General features: G+C 40.7%; 1 protein-coding gene across 29 annotated transcripts in view; it reads right to left on the bottom strand.

Annotated features, from left to right (window-relative positions):
* FN1 (fibronectin 1) overlaps positions 1-20,955 on the bottom strand; it is a 78,985-nt gene that overhangs the window by 1,111 nt on the left and 56,919 nt on the right. For 4 of the 29 annotated variants that reach the window (XM_017534960.2, XM_037740782.1, XM_017534972.2 and 1 more), the window contains 13 exons: positions 19,225-19,412; positions 18,277-18,364; positions 15,800-15,976; positions 14,879-14,968; positions 14,472-14,651; positions 12,864-12,953; positions 11,681-11,947; positions 11,481-11,587; positions 10,215-10,353; positions 7,173-7,337; positions 4,513-4,638; positions 3,884-3,990; positions 373-483 (listed from right to left, as the gene is read on the bottom strand). In XM_017534960.2, coding sequence (XP_017390449.1) covers positions 373-483; positions 3,884-3,990; positions 4,513-4,638; positions 7,173-7,337; positions 10,215-10,353; positions 11,481-11,587; positions 11,681-11,947; positions 12,864-12,953; positions 14,472-14,651; positions 14,879-14,968; positions 15,800-15,976; positions 18,277-18,364; positions 19,225-19,412 — 1,835 coding nt within the window. Of the gene's footprint in view, positions 1-275; positions 484-3,883; positions 3,991-4,512; positions 4,639-7,172; positions 7,338-10,214; positions 10,354-11,480; positions 11,948-12,863; positions 12,954-14,471; positions 14,652-14,878; positions 14,969-15,799; positions 15,977-18,276; positions 18,365-19,224; positions 19,413-20,955 lie in introns of those variants that run through there. The other 25 variants (XM_017534962.1, XM_037740783.1, XM_017534971.2 and 22 more) reach the window with 9 other exon arrangements.

The raw sequence follows: 20,955 nt of genomic DNA, 5'->3' as shown, positions 1-20,955 counted from the left end.
TCCAGGTTGGAGTGCAGTGGCACGATTTCAACTCACTGCGACCTCCACCTCCCAGGTTCAAGCCATTCTCCTGCCTCAGCCACCTGAGTAGCTGAGATTACAGGCTCACGCCACCATACCCAGCTAAATTTTTATATTTTTGCTAGAAATGGGGTTTCACCATGTTGGCCAGGCTGGTCTTGAACTCCTGATCTCAAGTGATCCACCCACCTCGGCCTCCCAAGGTACTGAGATTACAGGTGTGAGCCACTGCACCCAGCCCAAGTTTTTAAAAAAAATTTAAAAAAAAAAATGGTTCATTCTGAAGAAAGATTCCTGTAGAAAGAGACAGTCTAGTATGAGGGAACACACTCCTGGTGCTAACGCACTTACAGTGTTTGTTCTCTGATGGTATCTCTGAGAATACTGGTTGTAGGAAAGGCCAGTGGAGCCTTCGGTACCGGGTTCGCCTCCAGGTCTGCGGCAGTTGTCACAGCGCCAGCCCTGAGAGAGTAGAGGCATGAAGTCAAATGGGGTTTATGATAACCTGAGGACATCATAATTAAGTGTTTGAGTTAAAGAAAAATTTCACATCTTATGCACTGGCAAAATATAAGCAGTTAATCACTAAGGAAGCTTTGATGATTATTTCATGCATTTATAACTTGTAGAATACATTTGGCTTATTACTATCTTCTACCTACATCTGTCTCTCTGTGTTGTTTCTTTCTCCTGAAATGTCCTCTCTTCTCTTCCTGTTCAAACCTTACCCATCTGTGGAGGCTTATTCCAATCCCAGCATCCTCAAAAAGTTCTCTGTACTAGATGATGGAAAAGGCTTTCATAGAATCCTAGTGATTTTAAAAGGGACTTGAGATTACATGAACAAACATTCTTTTCTTGAGACAGAGTCTCCCTCTGTCGCCAGGCTGGAGTGCAGTGGCACCATCTCGGCTCACTGCAACCTCCGCCTCCCGGGTTCAAGTGATTCTCCTGCCTCAGCCTCCTGAGTGTCTGGGACTGCAGGTGCTCACCACCATGCCCAGCTAATTTTTGTATTTTTAGTAGAGACGGGGTTTCACCATCTTGGCCAGGATGGTCTCGATCTCTTGACCTCGTGATCCACCTGCCTCAGCCTCCCCAAAGTGCTGGGATTACAGGCATGAGCCACTGCACCCGGCCAAACATTCTCATTTTATAGGTAAGGAAACAGAGACCCAGAGGAGGGGAGTGACTTGCTTAGGGGGAGAGGGAAGTCACACAGTGGATCGCTGGTGGAGTTGGGGCTGCCGCCCAGGAGATGGGGTGACCCCAGCCATGTTCTTTCTAATGCACCATTTTGCCACTCTCTTCTTAAACTTCCCTAGGCAGTGACATGGTAGCCTTTCATCTGGCCAGAGATGGCATGGGAGGTGGAAACAGGACCAAGCTGGGCAGAGGCTTCTCTCTGGGGTTTTTGCTGGAAATGGGAGGAGACACATGTTCTCTTATTACTGTTCTTAAGCTGGGAGGGGGTAAAACTGGAGCTCATGGAGGTCAGTCATCAATGACACCATCAGCAGGGACCCCACTGACGCATGAAGGCTGTGCAAGGGAAGGCACATGGAGTAAGAGGGACTCCAGGCACCATTGCTGGAGCAGCCCCAGAAGCCGGTGGGTCTTGGACTTTTCCATTAGGTGAGCCATTTTTGCTTAACTTGAATTGGACTTTTTTCTTACAACTAAAATGCAACCCTAAATAATATAATCACTTTCTTTCTTATATTAGAATTTAAATGTTTTAGACATTTCTCTATTTAAGAGCATATGCCCCTGAACACCTAACACAATACCAGTGAATATCTCCTTACAGAATCACTGAATCTTACTTTCCTATGAGAAAGTAACAGTTTCCACTCCTGTCTTAAATGTTTCATTTAACACTTCACTTGAGAATAGGTGTCACACATGAAAGGTTTCATGTGCATAAATAATGAGAAGATGCTGAAGTGAGACCAAAATCAGCTTCCCAGCAAATTCACTCTCCATCACACATTTTTATACCAGAGTGACTGAGTATTACGATCCTACGATCACAGTCGTTATAAGGGTTAATGGGAGAGAGAAAGGCTGAATTCAATCTACATTCCAACCTCTAATTCTCCTCCATCAGAACTGGGAGCACCTCCCTCCCCGTGTAATCACTGGGGGTGAAACAAGATCAGAGTAGCTTCCACGGGCTGCCCTGGTGGGGCCAGGACAGGCCCCTGAAAGCCCCTGCTGCCAGATTAATTTTGCTAAAGATTAATTTCCCTAAAGACTATTTTCCATCACGTTTCTTTGCATCTTGGATACCGGTGATTGGTTAATGCCAAATGCATTAACCAATGAGTCTCACCCTTGAATGTGAAGCATGTACCAGGATTTGGGGAGTTGCTGGGAAGGCATGCCTTCATTGAAAACAAAGGGCTGTTGGCGTTCTGTTGCTTTTATTTGAGTTACGAGTCATTTCAATTTGAAATTTCAAATCATATCAGAGAAAGGCATATTATTGTTATTATTAATTTATTTTTGAGGTGGAGTTTTGCTCTCGTTGCCCAGGCTGAAGCACAATGGCACGATCTCGGCTCACCGCAGCCTCCGCCTCCTAGGTTCAAGCGATTCTCCTATCTCAGCCTCCCAAGTAGCTGGGATTACAGGCATGAACCACCACACCCAGCTAATTTTTTGTGTATTTAGTAGAGACCAGATTTCTCCATGTTGGTCAGGCTGGTCTCGAACTCCTGGATCTCAGGTGATCCACCTTCCCCTGCCTCCCAAAGTGCTAGGATTACAGGCGTGAGCCACTGCGCCCAGCCGGTATATTATTTTTTGTTAGACTGGGCATATTTTAGAAATGGTTGAGAAGCACTGGCTTAAATAATGGGCTGTTGAGGCCCTTCATAAGCCACTTCTTCCCATCTAATTTCATACCACAAGACACCAGGCAAAGGGTTGACTCACCAAAGCCCACCTGGGCCAACTCCTTTCTATCCCAGGCGGTGTGCTTTCTGTCTCTCTGCTCTCTCCCCTCCCAATTAAACCTTAGCTATCCTAAACCTCAGCCAGTTCATGCATCTCTTTCTTGCTCATTCCAGCCTACTCGGAACTGTATTTGTCAGACTCACTTAGAACTTAATTAGCTTGACTTCGAAATGTATGCTAATTTAACATCTTCAGCTATATCATTAAAAGCCAAGACCATTTCTCATTTCCATTGTTTGTCCTGTATTACTTAGCACAGTGCTAGACTTATAACAAGGATCTGTTCTGAATCAACAGAGAGGGTAAAAGAAGTGGCATTTTCTTACATCTGAGATATTATTCAAAATATTTCACAACGTTGCCATGGGGACACCTGTCCATCTGAATGGAGCTGGAGGCCTAGAGCTACGCTGCACTTAACACGTCGGTTGCTGAAAAATCGAAGCAGCCTGAGAATGGTAGGGGAGGGGAGGGTCTCAGGCTGCCCAGGATGGGGAAAACTGGCTGAAATGAAACACGTTCTATTCACCACCAATTAATTTGAATAGTATCTCTGCTTCACTTTTTTTCAGTGTACATGATATCTCTGATGTGCTAGGGAGCTTAGGAAAATGATTGCAGCATTGTATAAATGCAGGTATTGCTATTAAGAGTGACTCAAGATTCTCATGTTTCTTGCTACTCTACATATTCTAGCAATACGAATAGAAAGAACGAATGGCATGTAGGGTAGACATAGAACTACCCCAAAGCTCTACGTCAGCAGCTGCATGCCAACAGGAAATGTGGTATTTTAATATTTCCTAAGGGTCTCTGCCACTCCTGTGTGTACCACACATCTCGCAGGAGGCCACCCTTTATCTTATCTAAATTGTAGGGAGCCTGGCACATCTGGTCTTACCCGCTGGCCTCCAAAGCATGTGCAGGAGCAAATGGCACCGAGATATTCCTTCTGCCACTGTTCTCCTACATGGTACGTCTTCCCATCATCATAACACGTTGCCTCATCTGCATATAGACACAAAACAGATGCATGCGTAAGCTGAGAACAATACTGCAGACTTGACTTGATCTAGGGATGGGTTCTATTTCTGTCCTAAATTCATGTCATCACAGCCCAAATTCTACATATTTATGTGAATCATCCATAAGAGAAGTACTGCTGTACAGATTTTAGGGTGGCATTTCCAAAAATTAGACCTAATACACTGAAAAAGGTCCAATGGGAAGATGGAAATCATATTTTAAAAGTTGAATCTACAGACCAATAAAGCTTCTTTGTAGAATTTCACTGCGGATAATGGTCAAAATACTCGTCGGAAAAGTGCTAAAGCATCCTGTAATAACATTAAATCATGACTTGTTTTTGAAGCTTGTCTCCACCTTCCCAAATCAAAAGATTAACAAACTCACTCTTCACCCCTCAAGGAGACCTAAAGTCTCCAATCATTTCTGCAAATGAGAGTTACAGCCTGATAATGAAAGTGGGAATGTTTAATAAGGCACTAAAGATGATCTGTGATGACATACGGGGATCACACTTGAATTCTCCTTTTCCGTTCCCAAGACACGTGCAGCTCATCATCTGGCCATTTTCTCCCTGACGGTCCCACTTCTCTCCAATCTTGTAGTTCACACCATTGTCATGGCACCATCCTGTGGGGGCGGGGAAAGTCAGGACCAAAAAGTTATTTGTATGTTCTGACTCACAAGACAGCAGGTGAACTGGGACATACCACAGGGTCTTCAGAGCCATGATCTGGAAAAAATAGCAAGGAAAGTTAACGATAATGACCCCTATAATGGGTCTATGTATTTATCTATTTATTTACTTTTTTTCTTGAGACAAAGTCTTGCTCTGTCACCCAGGCTGGAGTGAAGTGGTGCAATCTCGGCTCACTGCAACCTCCACCTCCTGGGTTCATGAAATTCTCCTGCCTCAGCCTCCCGAGTAGCTGGGATTACAGGCGTGCGCCACCATGCTAATTTGTGTGTGTGTGTGTGTGTGTGTGTGTGTGTGTGTGTGGTATTTTTAGTAGAGAAGGGGTTTTACCATGTTGGGTAGGCTGGTCACAGACTCCTGACCTCAGGTGATCTGCCTTCCTTGGCCTCTCCAAGTGCTGGGATTACAGATGTGAGCCACCACGCCTGGCCAATGGGCCTTTTCTTTCATTATATTTTAAAATATTATTTTTTATCATTTACCATTTTCTAGGGCATTTTAAGATCCAATTTATTCTGCCATAATCATGTCATATAAATAGTAAAATAAGCCGGGCACAGTGGCTCATGCCTGTAATCCCAGCACTTTGGGAGGCCAAGGCAGGCAGATCACGAGGTCAAGAGATTGAGACCATCCTGGCCAACATAATGAAACCCAGTCTCCACTAAAATGTAAAAATTAGCTGGGCGTGGTGGCATGCACCTATAGTCCCAGCTACTCGGAGGCTGAGGCAGGAGAATTGCTTGAACCTGGAAGGCAGAGGTTGCAGTGAGCCAAGATGGCACCACTGCACTCCAGCCTGGTGCCTGGTGATAGAGCAAAAAATAAAAAATAAAAAATAAACCTCAGATGAAATGATTTTGATTTGAATTCTCACTATTAAGATTTAAAATTGTGGAAAACTAAAGTGGGATTGGAGTAGACTTTTAGGAATAGATCCTAGATGAAAAATCACTTTTGGATTTGCAGAAACCCTGGACACAAAGTAGTTCAATTAACTGTAAAACAAGGATCAGCTGATTTCCACATGCTAACACCTGTTTCATGTACATGGGAAGAGTAAAAAAAAATAATAATAATAAACAAAATGCTAAATCATTGGTTATTATCCACATCAAATAAGGCTGGTTCTGTGGAATACCTAAAAGTCACAGGTTATATATCTTTAACCACTACACATAAAAGATGACTTTTTAATCTCCAGGGCTTACACAACAAAACATACCTCAGAAGCTTACCTAACAATATACCACTTCTTCCATTTTATCAAGTCAGCCTGCCTTAAACTACAAAGTAAAAGAATTAGACAACTATGACATCAAAACAAAGATTATGTAAGCTGAGCCAAAGAGTCACATAAACGAACTTAACAGCTCTGTTCTCACAATTGCACCAAAGAACTTACACAGGTAATAAACATACAAACTTAAATGTAGTTCGGTTTCAGGAGTTAAGAACCACATAGTTGAAGTCAAATATTAAAATTTCCAGCTCCTAAACAGAATATTGACATTTTTACTGATTTTCATTTTCAAGTGGTCAAACATGGAAGTCTATATTGAAAACATTGCTGGGTTTAAAACTTCAGTCTGGATTAAACGATTTCAATTATACAAGTTAAGTAAAATACTTTGAAAATCTTTTTACAACGTCTTATATTCTAATTCCACAGGTTATAACTCTGTATGTCTATAGGAGGCTTATTGATAGGCACAATGGTCAACACCTATAAAAATGAACCAATTGTCAATAATAATCACATTTCCTAAACACAAAGAATAAATGAAAGGTTTATAAATTCTAATACTAAATCTCAACGCATAATAGATATTTCCTAGGCACATTTTAACTTCAAAAATTTGAAAAAACCTATTAGAATTTGAAAATCAAACATTTATCAATTTGAATTATTTTTAATTATCTAAAAGTAGATGATCTGTATTTTTCCTTTTATATTTCTAGCAGCATTCAAGGTACCTGGGCTATGTATGTGGTGTGAAAGTGTGTGCATGTGTACTATGATATGTGCACGTTTGGTTTATGTTGAAAGAGACAGAGTTTTTGAGTATAAATGTTCACCTCTGATCTCACTCAATACTAAAGACTAAAAGAGATTTGGGGTTTTTCTGTGTCTCTAATACTCTTAATTAGACATGGTTCCAAAAGTTGTTAACTTTATCAATTTGTTTTCACTGAAAATTTCAAAAACCAAATTAGTCCCATAATCTTATGCTTAATTAATAGTCATACTGGCATACGACCCTTGAGATGAAGCAATATCCAACAAGTAAAATTTCCCATCATTTTTCTATGATGCGAAATATTACTTTGAGTCAAACAGTATTCCCTTGTTTGCTTCATGTTTGGAAGAGCCTGTGTCTTCCAAACATGCTTCCTTGGCACATGAGTACATGCATGAAACCGGAGGAGACAAACACGTGAGTGGATGGACAAAGCGACTACTCACTAGATGAATCGCATCTGAAATGACCACTTCCAAAGCCTAAGCACTGGCACAACAGTTTAAAGCCTGATTCAGACATTCGTTCCCACTCATCTCCGACGGCGTAATGAGAAACTGTGTAGGGGTCAAAGCACGAGTCATCTGTAGGTTGGCCCAAGCCTTCGTTGACTATGAAGAAAGGGAGGAAAAGGCAAAAAGAGACATTCGATTAATGGATTTGGACCATAAGAAGAAAACGAAATGATTGTATACAATGACTTAATCTAAAACAATTCCAGGAGGATTAAGAGGCATTCATCTGTTATACCAAGACAGTAACTGCTCTAAAAACCATGCTTAGATGTAGTCAGTGGATACCTGTCACAGGCCTCTGACAAGAAACCCATCTTTTATTTTTCCCTTTACTTCTAACAAATTGCCATTTCTGTTAAAATTACTTTATAGAACATGGAACAGATCTTGAGGCAATTTAAGCCAGTTGAGAACTTTTGTAGGGTGCAAAGACTAGCGATGCCTCTCCACGGGTACCTGAGTGACCTTGGGCTAGCTATTTAACATCTCTCTGCCTTACTTCCCTCAACTGCAATGCTAGGATAATAATAAAAATATCTGTACCTCCTGGGGATTTTGTGAAGATGATACAAGGTCATGAATTTGAAGCATTGGCCCTTTTCCAAGACTTAGAAAGTACTCACTAAATAAAGAATAATTGTTAAAGGCTATCTTTTGCTTATAATGCAAAAGTCTTAGCATTTTAATATACCATTATAATGTAATTTTTACTTTTATTATTGCATTTTTTTGTATTATACTGCAGAAAGCCTAGATTTTGGACATTGTTATTGTAGTGGTGAGACTGCTTTACTTTATCAATGAAGTCAACTGTTTTACATAAGAAAAAGCCAGTGGAATACAGATGATTTAGGATAAGTAAGGGAGTCTCCTCATGTTACCTATGCTCTTATCTCTTTATGATTTGGAAAACCTTATTTTAAAACAATCTATGCAAACAAAGCATGCTTCAAATTATTCTCTAAAAATTAAACTAATTTACTTTGACTTAAAATTCCACTGTGTATTTTTCTTTTTATAGTGGAAAACTCAAAAGCTTAAAAGCAGTAGATATTTGAAGTGCCTAATTTTTGAAAGGCATCACCCTTGAAGAAAACAGCGTTTTGGAGAGCTGGTTAAGCCTGAGAGGTCTCAAAGCTGGGAGAACTTGGTTAGAATGCAGAATACTGCTGCTGGGAATAAGGAGTTTAAAAGAAAAATGGAAGGAGCTTAAATTGTTACTAGGGGTTTCTATGCTCAAGAAAGAGCGGCCGGGCGCGGTGGCTCACGCCTGTAATCCCAGCACTTTGGGACGCCGAGGCGGGTGGATCACGAGGTCAAGAGATCGAGACCATCCTGGTCAACATGGTGAAACCCTGTCTCTACTAAAACTATAAAAAATTAGCTGGGCATGGTGGCGCATGCCTGTAATTCCAGCTACTCAGGAGGCTGTGGCAGGAGAATTGCCTGAACCCAGGAGGCGGAGGTTGTGGTGAGCTGAGATCGAGCCATTGCACTCCAGCCTGGGTAACAAGAGCGAAACTCCGTTTCAAAANAAAAAAAAAAAAAAAAAAAGAAAGAAAAGAAAAGAAAGAGCTAGGAGTTAAAATTCCGTCCTAACTAAAGTTATAGAGATGGAATCTTTAAAAAAAAAAAAAATGACTTAGAAAAGCAGAAAGACTGGCCGGGCACAGTGGCTCATGCAGGTAATCCCAGCACTTTGGAAGGCTGAGGTGGGCAGATCACGAGTCAGGAGTTCGACACCAGGCTGGCGAATATGGCAAAACCCCGTCTGTACTAAAAGTACAAAAATTAGCCAGGCATGGTGGCGGACGCCTGTAAATCCCAGCTACTCGGGAGGCTGAGGCAGGAGAATTGCTTGAACCGGAGAGGCAGAGGTTGCAGTGAGCCGAGAAAAAAAGAAAAGCACAAAGATCTTTTTGCTCTTGAAAATTCTGTACACATGGCACTCTCCTAGTAAAACCACAAGAGGCAAAGATAAGCATTACTATGGATATGTAACACAACAAACACAAAATAATCTCCTCCCAACCTCTCTCCAGCCAAATGCTCAATTGCTTAATTCACAGGAATTTATACATGTAAAGTAGCACAGTCTTCTATCAGATGAAGGAGGAGGCTAAAATTAAGGAATTGGCCCTAGAAATAAAACCTATCACTTGGCAAAGACAGGACTTAGCACTCTCTGTTGGTGTGGAGTGGAGAACCCTCCTGTTGGAAGATTCGGGATTCTTGGTTTTGATTATTCTCTATCTCATGTGCCTTGGTGAATCTTCAGCTGCTGCAAATTGAGCAGCCAGGTGGCACACTATTGGTTAAAAAGGATTTTCCAGGTGCTACAAAGAAGACTCAATGATCCTTTAACTTCTATAGACGCTTTTGGCCTATATAGTCAGAAAAAAAATGGAAGTAACATTGGGAAAAATGGAAATAACATTGGAAAACTGTAATAACATTGGAATAACACTCTCTGCAGACATAAATGCACAATGTTGGTGGCATTTTATATCAGGAGCAAAAGCCAACTGTCCCCATGTCTACAGAAGGGGCATTTTCTTTAAAGATAATCATTTTGGTATTTAAGAATCACTCAAAAGGACAGCAGCATGATGAGATGGAGAAGGTCTGGGAAAAGACATCAGGAAACCTGTGCCCTATATCAACTCAGATACTCACAAGTAAGGACTCAGAATGTGGTACTAAATAATATTTAAAGTCCCCTCCAGGTCTGTAATAATATCACCGTTTGAGAGTCTGTCAATTACGTATGCATTTTGGGAAGACAACAGGATATGGCAGGAGGAGGGGGAGAGATTAATTTAAAATAAAGTTGCTCGTTTATTTCATGCTGATGTGTTGCATTACTTCTCAAAGATAATAAGACAATGGCAACAAAGGTACAGTCAACAGAAAAGCCCATCTCTGGTGTACAGCAGAGGGGAGCCTGTGACTAAACAACATGTGTTTACATACCAGAGTTGCCCACAGTCACAACCTCTTCCCGAACCTTATGCCTCTGCTGGTCCTTCAGTGCCTCCACTATGATGTTGTAGGTGGCACCTCTGGTGAGGCCTGTCAGAGTGGCACTGGTGGAAGTTCCAGGAACCCTGAACTGCAATTATCGGTACATCCAAAGCAGAGAGAAAGCATTATAGTGAGGAATGACATGTGGTCTCCTCTTATCAATAGCCCTCAGTGTTTAAACAAAGCAAAGGAAGACAAAAAAATAAAGGTACGGTATAGGGGTTCTAACTAGCTGAGGGGAGAAATGGAGCAAGGATAGGGGCTATCATTTCTGCCAGATTTTCCTGCCAACAATCTACCTATGAGCTCCGTAGTTACTGGGAGCCTTGGACAACACTAGAGACGGCCTGCCCTTTATCTTGCTTCAGCCACAGATCTGGATAAGCCCTCTGGAAGCCCTGGCCATGTCTGCTTCACATAAAACCTGGACACTGCACTATATGGGAGACACAGTCATGCTACTCCAGGTCACTTCTGACCCCCATGTGGAGTCCTTAAAACAGTTTGGCAAATCCTCAAACTCCTGTTTCTAAGCTCAGACATTTCCTACAGTGTTGTCAGTTTTTAAAAATTCTGCCACTTTGTAAAAATAACAACACAATAAAAATTGATACTGTCAACACAAAGAATATTCGTTTTTGAGAATCAATCATTTATCAGCTACTATGCACAGCTTCGCGGTTTTTTTCTTTAGACATATTGTGGGCTTCTTCAAGGACAAATTGTAAAGGCAGTGTTTTAGACCTCTTATACAAATGAAAATTCAGGTGGAATATTTTTCTTTCTTTTCTAGAATCATCTCTTTGCCTATCTTACTCAAAAAGGAGCCTCAAATGCATGAGAATAATAGAAATCATTTCATTTTCTCTATGAAATAAAAGCTAATGACTCTCTGGTATGTTTTCCAAAGTAGAGCCATATTGGGATTAAAAAGAAAAAAGCAGGGCTTAAATGTGCCATCTTCTAAGATATTGTAGAAGTGAAACCACTTTTTTTTTTTTGAGACAGGGTTTCACCATGATGACCAGGCTGGCCTTGAACTCTTGACCTCAAGTGATCCACCTGCCTTGGCCTCCCAAAGTGCTGGGATTACAGGTGTGAGCCACTGCATCAGGCCATGAAGCCACTCTTTATCAGAGGGCTCTGGTCACTTCAGTTATCTAACTTACTGCTTTCTGAGCTGCCCCATGAGAAGTGAAGAGAAAAATTAATTACCTGTAAGGGTTCTTCATCATTGCCAACAGGATGACATGAAATGATGTACTCAGAACTTTCCTGGAATGGGGTCCAAGAGATGGTTGTCTGAGAGAGAGCTTCTTGTCCTGTAGAGGCATTTGGATTGAGTCCCAGACCGTGGGGGTAGAGGTGAAAGTCTACGTCTCCCCTGGGGACGTGACCAATTTGGATTTCCTCACCTACATTCGGCGGGTACGGTCTTGGCCTATGCCTTATGGGGGCGGCTGTTGTGGGCGGTGTGGTCCGCCTAAAACCATGTTCCTCAAAGATCATTTGTTGCCCAACACTGGGTTGCTGACCGGAAGTGCCAGGAAGCTGAATACCATTTCCAGTGTCATACCCAGGGTGGGTGATGAAAGGGGTCTTTTGAACTGTGGAAGGAACATCCAAGATCTCTGGTCCATGAAGATTGGGGTGTGGAAGGGTTACCAGTTGGGGAAGCTCATCTAGCCAAGAGAGGTTAGAGCCAAAAAAGCAAAGCGCATTAAGCTCCAGTAAGTAGCAGCAATAATAATATTTATTGATTCGGGCACACATGACTGTCCATCAATTTGATAAAAGTCCCCAGAAAATGAGCAGTTCTGAGATCACAAAACACTTTTATCCAGAAAGAAATCTTTAGGATTTTTCTCAAAGGTTTCTTTATAGTTTAGAAAGAAAAAGGTGTTAGTATGAATTTATCATACACACAAAGCTTTAAACCGCTGAGCTCCATAGAAGCTGCCTCTGCTCTAATTAAGCCTAATGGAACTGAAATGTGTAGTCTTTCTCTTCTTTCTTTTTTAAATTTGAGAAGGAGGTTGTAGGAAGTAGAATCCAGACTAATCATATCAGTGTCTTAAATATGAGAATTACAGAGGTTTGGGTCAAGAGTTTTTTACAGTATGAAATGGTAAAAATAGATAAAACACACATGTTCATTTAAAAAATTTTCCTATCACCACGAATACAGCATTTTCTTGAAATTAAACTGAAACTGGATGAAAAAGTAAGACATTAGAAACCAAATAATAAATAAAGATAAATGTGAGGGTTTCTCTCCCTCCTTTAAAAAAGGAAACATTTTAAAATTTAACAGAAGATATAAAACAAGAGCAATGATAATGACTTGGTTTTACATTTTAATATCTTGTTTGAATTTTTAAAAGGCAAATAACAAGGCTTTATATTGAGTGGCTGTAGTAAAGAAAAAAAATAAAACCAAACTCTGCAGTGCATGTTAAATTATTCCTGCTATTAAAAAATACAATATATACACTATGCTGTTAGAAAAAAAATCACAAAGAACGTTTTCACATTGCAAGATTGCTCATTTGTTATTAGTTTTGTTCTAACTCCTTGTCACCTGCAAGGTACTCTTACCTGTCTTTTTCCTTCCAATCAGGGGCTCGCTCTTCTGATTATTCTTCAGGGCAATGACATAAATCGTATATTCGGTTCCCGGTTCCAGACCTAATGGGAGAACAGAACCAACACATTATGTCGATGGGCTCAGCTAGTCAAATGGAGTCAGTGTCACCAGCAGAGGCTACTGGGAGCAGGACCTTCCTCTCCACTGGCTGTTGGCCTCTTGAAGGTAAAATCGACTTCACTTTTCTTCCATAAACAGCCAAATATCCTGCATATGAAGTCCACATCACAAACTAATCATCTTACTGTCATATCTGACACCTGAATAGACACTTTTCGGCTAACCTTTCCAGGGTATTTTTTTTTTAACATCTGGTCTTATTTGCCTTTTTGAATTTAAGAAAATCTATCAGCATCATCTACCACCACTACAATATAAATTTGAAAGAGAGTTCTGCAGATTGTATACATGAATCTACTCAGGCCTAACACCAGGTGGTCCTCAGTTGACAGATCAATGAAAAGTGAAACAAGAGGCCAGTGCTGAGTAGGAGAGATTGGTCAGTCTTTGTGCAGCCTCTGTGCGAAGTGTCTAGTTCAATTCCTCTCATACCTCATTCTATTTTCCTGTTTCCCCCAATTCTAAAAAGGTAGTGTCTCCTCCTAATGTCTGTATGTTCTATGGGAATTTTAAAGTCCAGGTGATACTCTATACATACAGATAATGGTTTGGCTCTGTGTCCCCACCCAAATCTCATCTTGCATTGTAATCCCCATGTGTTGAGGAAAGGAGGTGGCTGGCTCGTGGGGGTGGTTCCCCCAGGCTGTTTTCATGATAGTGAGCTCTCACAAGACCTGATAGTTGTGGAAGTGTTTGGAAGTTCCTCCTTTGTACTTTCTCTTGCTGCCATGTAAGACATGACTGCTTCCCTTTCTACCATGATTGTGCGTTTCCTGAGGCCTCCCCAGCCATGCGGAACTGTGAGTCAATTAAACCTCTTTCCTTTATAAATTACCCAGTCTTGGGTAGTATCTTTATAGTAGTGTGAAAATAGACTAATACACATAGTTTAAATTTTCATCTCTTAGGCAAAAATAGTTCTAGAGGCTTATAGTCTTTCCCAGCAAGGTAGCCAACTCTTAGTCCCTATTCCAGGCATTCTTTCCAGTGTGGGTGGTTGGGATCACTCTGCCTCAAGATCCATCCTGTGACAGTGGTCAACAAGGTCAATGTCAGGTGGTGCTCTGGCAAGTCCTGTAAGATTACCATATCTATAGAGAGCAGAGTGTAATGATTGATAGAATCACAATCAGCTAGTTTGCTTTGAAAAATATCTGTCTCCAGGACTGAAATTGACAGGTATCTGGCAAACTCACAGCAAAAAGAAAACATGAGTCTAGTCATTCCATTAGGACAGTACTGAAATTGCATTTTCCTTCACTCATGCCTTCTGGGATGCACTGAGCTCTACCACTCCTACACAGAGAATGCTTTCTGAGGTGATCAGGAATAGGGTTTCTCATTCTCATGACACAGTATCAAAGACACAGTGAGTTTGCTAAGGACTTCATGTGTCCTCAGTAGTAAGAAGGAAAACGACAGCATGGAAGCAGCAATACCAGTAATAGTAGCCTCTGTGACACCAGGGCGGGGCCGAGGGACCACTTCTCTGGGAGGATACCCAGGCTTCTCATACTTGATGATGTAGCCAGTAATCCTGGCACGTGGTGGCTGCCATGATACCAGCAAGGAATTGGGTGTGGTGGCCAGGAAACGCAGGTTGGATGGTGCATCAATGGCTGAAAGAAAACAAAATTAAGTCTCTAAGAAGACAAATAAATTACTCCTATGCTTTTCTCCCCAGCCCTTCTAAACAGACTTAAAAGAATCTGAGAATACTGTAAACTGGAAACAGGATTGTCTCGAATCTAGAATATAAAAACATCAGCTTCACATTTGTTTTTTGAGTTCACGAGACTGACTGCACACAAGTCGGTGGCATTTCCTCAGTAGAAGGTATAGTTACCAGTGGAGGCATCGATGACCACTGGGGAGCTCCGGGCATTGTCGTTCAAGGTGTACAGGTAGATCTTGTAGTCAGTACCCGGTTGTAAACCTGGGATTTGAGAAGAGATGATTTGTATCAGTTCTGGCTTGTAGGAGAATTTTCAAGCTTGACTGCAATTTTTCTAAGTTCCTCCGTCATCCCATATTTACAAAGACTAAAAAAGTGGTCCACATTTGAACAGTAAAGTAGAGCATGGTGTGGATATTAACTGTTATCAAGAAACATATCTCAAAAGTGAATCACTGATGCAGACAAGGACCCCGGCTAAAGTAAATTCTGGAATGCAAAAATGCTATGTTGGAAGGGGCCCTCTTGCAGAATGAGTGGCAGCCATTTGCTGAGGTTTTCTCTGTACAGTAATCAGATGGTCAATAGTTGGGCCTTGGAATCACAACTTTGAAAAGCTCAAAAAGACCTCAGATACTGAATATTCTTTGGTTATAATGTTGACCTTTATTAAGTATATTAACTTGGTTTAATGTTTATTAAATTATATTTACTTTTATATTAACTTTGCCTTTTAATCTGTGTTAATGCTAAGATTTGTACATCACTATTTTTTATTTCTTTTAGTTTTAAACTTTGTTATAATTTTTTAAATAAGAAAGGGCACCGTGATGAAAGATCAAACTTGTTGAATGAAACTTATGCCATTTCTCTGACAAATATTACACAAAATCAGTCATTCAAAGGACAAAACTATTTCTGATCATAGCTTTGTCACATTTTAGAATGTGACAAAAATCACATTCTAAAACTGGGTTATTGTGATAACATTGAAAATAAATTTTATCAGTGTCAGTCACAGAACAACTAATAAGCCAGTTTACAATGTGGATATTTGTTAACAAATGTAGTTAATGCAGTCAGTTCCCTGACCTGTGATGGTGTAGCTTCTGATATCTGGGCTGATGGTTCTCTGGATTGGAGTCTGGCCATTGGCTGGAACAGCGTCAACTTGGAAGCCAGTGATCGTCTCCGTCTTGGTTCTCCAGCTAATGGTGATGGTGGTCTCAGTAGCATCTGTCACACGAGCCCTTCTTGGTGGGCTGACATCTGCACAGGATCATAGCTAGACATTAATGCCTGCGTGGCTCATCCATGTAAAGTTTTGGTATTTTTATTTTTATTTTATTTTATTTTTTAGAGACGGGGTTTCACTATGTTGGTCAGGCTGGTCTTGAACTTCTGACCTCAGGTGATCCACCCATCTCAGCCTCCCAAAGTGCTGAGATTACAGATGCGAGCCACCATGCCCAGCTAGTGTTGGTATTTTTAAATGTTTCCTTGGTATATATCAAATTCATCCATTTCAAGAAATATATAACTAGTAATATGTAGATTATCTCCTTTGACATTCAGAGAGAAAGGTCAACTATAATTAGAAAATATGAAAATATCTACTTCTCATACATTTTATTTTGAAGAACTGAAAAGCTTTATAGATACTACCAGTGGTTCCCAGGGCTGACTTTATAGTATCTACAAATACTTGAATAAATATTAAAAACATTAATGTATTATAATATAAAAATGTGTGTGGTAGGAGTTATAATAACATGCCCAGGTAACGATTTTATATATGTGTGTGTGTGTGTGTGTGTGTGTGTGTGTGTGTGTGTGTGTGTGTGAGAGAGAGAGAGAGAGTGTGTGTGTGTCTAATATTATTGCAAGTATTTTGTCTTTTCTCTCAACAAGTACAATACCCTACCATCCCTGTTTTATAAATGATGGAACTTTGACACTTTACCTGACTTTTGAAAAGGCATACATGAAGTTATTGATATAGCAGAAGACTAGAGTCTAAGCCTGATTTGGTCCAGTGATTACTGTGCTGTGATATAATTTGGATATTTGTCCCTGGCCAAATCTCGTGTTGAGTTGTCATTCCCAGTGCTAGAGGTGGGGCCTGGTAAGAGGTAGTTGTATCATGGGGGCAGATCCCTTGTGGCTTATGCCCTCTTTGTGACAGTGAGTTCTCAAGAGATTGGATCATTTAAAAGTGTGTGGCACCTCCCTCCCAACTCTCTCTGTTTCTCGCTCTTGCTTTTGCCACAGCCGTGTGATGTGCCTGCTCCCTCTTGGACGTCCACCATGACTGAAAGCTTTCCCAGGACCCCCTAGAAGCCAAGAAAATACCAGTACCATGCTTCCTGTAAAGCCTGCAGAACTATGAGCCCATGAAGCTTCTTTTCTTTAGAAATTACCCAGGCTCAGGCTTTTTTATTTGAGACAGAGTCTCTCTCTGTTACCCAGGTTGGAGTGCAATCAGCTCACCGCAACCTCTGCCTTCCAGGTTAAAGTGATTCTTCTGCTTCAGCCTCCCAAGTAGCTGGGACTACAGGCATATGCCACCACACTTGGCTAATTTTTTGTATTTTTAGTAGAGACGGGGTTTCACCGTGTTAGCCAGGATGGTCTCAATCTCCTGACCTCATGATCTGTCTGGCTCGGCCTCCCAAAGTGCTGGGATTGCAGGTGTGAGCCACCATGCCCGGCCAGGTATTTCTTTATAGTAATGTAAGAATGGCCTAATATTGATTGTTAAGCTATAGCAGAAGCCAGTGTGTTCTCCCCAAGCTTATCTCTATGAAAACAAATTCTTTTTTTTTTTTTTTTAGATGGAGTTTTTTTCTTGTTACCCAGGCTGGAGTGCAATGGCACGATCTCGGCTCACCGCAACCTCCGCCTCCTAGGTTCAGGCAATTCTCCTGCCTCAACCTCCTCAGTAGCTGGGATTACAGGCACGCGCCACCATGGCCAGCTAGTGTTTTGTATTTTTAGTAGAGACGGGGTTTCACCATGTTGACCAGGATGGTCTCGATCTCTTGACCTCGTCATCCACCCGCCTCGGCCTCCCAAAGTGCTGGGATTACAGGCTTGAGCCCCCGCGCCCGGCCTATGAAAACAAATTCTAACAGAGCATAAACTAGATGTCAGCCTTAGTCCATAACACCAACATTATAACCTTATGAAGTGATTCAATTTTATGTGTCAGTAGACCCCTTTCTCAAGGAGTATAAAAGATGACAGTCATATGTCAAAAAGGCAATCAAATCAATTTTCAAATTAAGACTCATTCTACTCTTAACATATAAATCTAAAAAATCATTTGCTTTTTTTTTTTTTTTTTTTTTTTTTGTTTTTTTTTTTTTTTTTTTTTGTCTTTTTAAGAGACAGGGCCCTGCTATGTTGCCCAGGCTGGTCTCATACTCCTGGTCTCAAGTGATCCTCCTGCCTCCGCTTCCCAAACTGCTAGGATTTTAGGCATGAGCCACTGAACCCTCCTGATTTACCATTCTTTAATTTTTGTTTATACAGAAGGTTTGTTGATACGAAGACATTTTATTACTTACTCTCCAGAGTGGTGACAACTCCCTGAGCTGGTCTGCTCGTCAAAGTGTCCTTCAGAGCATAGACACTCACTTCATATTTGGTGGCCACCTAGAGAATAAGGGCATGGTAAGCTTTAGCAGTGTCATCAGCTGAAACCCTGGGAGTTTCACTACAGCATTAGGCCAATGCAATGGTTATGAAAGAAAAAATAAACAAACTAGCAAAACTCACAACCTTCTAAATTCCTAGATTAATTTCATTCCTACAGTGCAGATGATCAACATATTTATCAATTTTAAAAGGCTCTTAGCTGTTAAGCTTCAGCAAGCCATAGATTACATACTTAAACAGCTGGTAAAAAAATGAGGGGAGTGGGTGTTAGCGTATTTTTTCTTTTTTAATGATCTGACAGTTACAAATCATAATTTTTTCTTTATCATAGACAGGCAAAGAGAATGTTCCATTCTGTCTCTGAACGCTCTTTCTGTAGTTTCCCCTGAGATTGGCCTTACGTTAAGAGGTACCTCGGTCCCCTAGGTTCCTAGCAGTTTTCTGCATGTATGTCTGGAAGGATTTTAAAATATTTTAATAAGAGTAGGGTCAAGGTAGACTGGCACAAACTGTAAAATATTCCTTACCAAGGTAATGGAGCTCAGAAAATGCATAACTAAGTCGATTTATGCATTCAACCAATGGATATGTAAATTTTCCCCCACAACCTTTTAAAATAAGCACAATACATCTAAAACAGCTGTACAAAATCCAAAGCTATTTATAAAATTCCATCCCAATAGTCAGCTGGAAAACTTAGGTCAACATAAATAATTACATATAAAATTACAATAAGATTATTTGATGCAGAGGAAAAGAACAGTTAGATTTATTATGACATTATAGTTTCACCACCTTAGAAACTGTGTTAGAGATGATCTCCATCTTTATTCCAATGAACAAAGTTCACGTCTTACCATAAGTCCGGATACAACCACGGATGAGCTGTCAGGAGCAAGGTTGATTTCTTTCATTGGTCCGGTCTTCTCCTTTGGGGTCACCCGCACTCGATATCCAGTGAGCTGAACGTTAGGCGGTGTCCACTGGGCGCTCAGGCTCGTTGGTGTGACCTGAGTGAACTTCAGGTCAGTTGGTGGAGGAATGGCTGTCGGGATGGTCATTGGTTAGAGATTATTTTATAGGAAATGGGGAATAAGGAGAATAAAGTGAGTTCCAAGAAGTAGAATGGATTGTTCTAGTTGGGTTAGGTGGGTTCCCTGGTCAAACAAAGATTCAGTACAAGAAAGTACAATAAGGGATGCAAAATGAAGAAAGCATTTGCTGAGAAATGTGTTTTATATCCACCAATTCTCAGAATCACTGAAAACATTTGGGTAAATGCCAGAACTCTAAGAGATTTTAAATTTTAGAAATTTTTTTGCTTTCCCTTAAAAAAACAAAAAAGTTGAATTGGCTTATTGGCCATTATGATCTATTTTCCCTTTGTATGGAAAAATAAGCAATAGCCCTTTTTCTTTCTTAAAAATTTTAATTAATTCGTTAATTTAGAAACAGGGTCTTGCTCTGTCATCCAGGCTGCAGTGCAGTGGACCTATCATAGCTCACTGCAGCCTTGAACTCCTAGGCTCAAGCGATCCTCTACCTCAGCTTCTTGAGCAGCTGGGACTATAGGCATGTGTCACCACACCTGGCTAATTTTTTTTTATTGCATTTTAGGTTTTGGGGTACATGTGAAGAACATGCAAGACTGTTGCATAGGTACACACACGGCAGTGTGATTTGCTGCCTTCCTCCCCATTACCCATATCTGGCAACCTGGCTAATTTTTTAAATTTTTTCTTAGAGATGGGGGTCTCACTTCATTGCCCAGGCTGATCATGAACTCCTGGCCTCAAGCCATCCTCCCACCTTGGCCTCCCAAAGCACTGGGGTTACAACTGTGAGCCATTGCACCCAGCCTCCTTTTTCTACATAAAGTATCTTTGTATGGATAACCATTTCACACAGCATTCCATCCAAAAAAGAGAGAATAATGTTTTTATTATCTCTTTATTTGGACCCTATGGCAGATATGGCAGCTAAATTTGATGTTCTCTCTGTAATGCGGCATAAGAAGAAAATTGGCTCCTAACAGAAGCAGAAAAGAGAAGCGAAGAGCAATAACACAGACTGTCACCTCTATGGTTTATGTTGTCGCTAGGATACATCCTTAGCATTGTACTCTGCTTCAGAAATAAAGCACAAGAAGATCAAGTATTATGGAAAGCGATTGCCCTATTGATTGTTTCTTATGTGTCCGAATCACAATCATTTAAGCTAATTATACAGCAGCACATGATATCTAACCAGAGAAGAAAGGTCTTACCCATGTGTGCTCAGAATCATGCTGCTATGAAATGCCCCAGTTTGGGTTCCTTTATATAAATAAGCTCTATGATGCCAAACTTCTTTCCTTTATACATAGTCAGGGTAATCACAGGGAGCCGTAGCTTAGGAAATAATCCACAATTTTAGTATCATCTTCAAATGTCTTGCTTTATGGTCTTATTAACTTGTTTACTTAAATATCACCTAAGTTCTATTGTTTCTTACCATTCCTCTTTAAAGAGGATCTTTCTTAATGATTTTTTTCACCCTTACTTGGGAATCAATAGCCCAATGAAGTATAATTCATTCAGCAGGGCATA

The sequence above is a fragment of the Cebus imitator genome, unplaced genomic scaffold, assembly GCF_001604975.1.
Source record: "Cebus imitator isolate Cc_AM_T3 unplaced genomic scaffold, Cebus_imitator-1.0 Scaffold89, whole genome shotgun sequence".
NCBI lineage: Eukaryota > Metazoa > Chordata > Mammalia > Primates > Cebidae > Cebus > Cebus imitator.
Note: the sequence above shows the minus strand (reverse complement) of the source record. Positions and strands in the feature narration are given on the sequence as shown.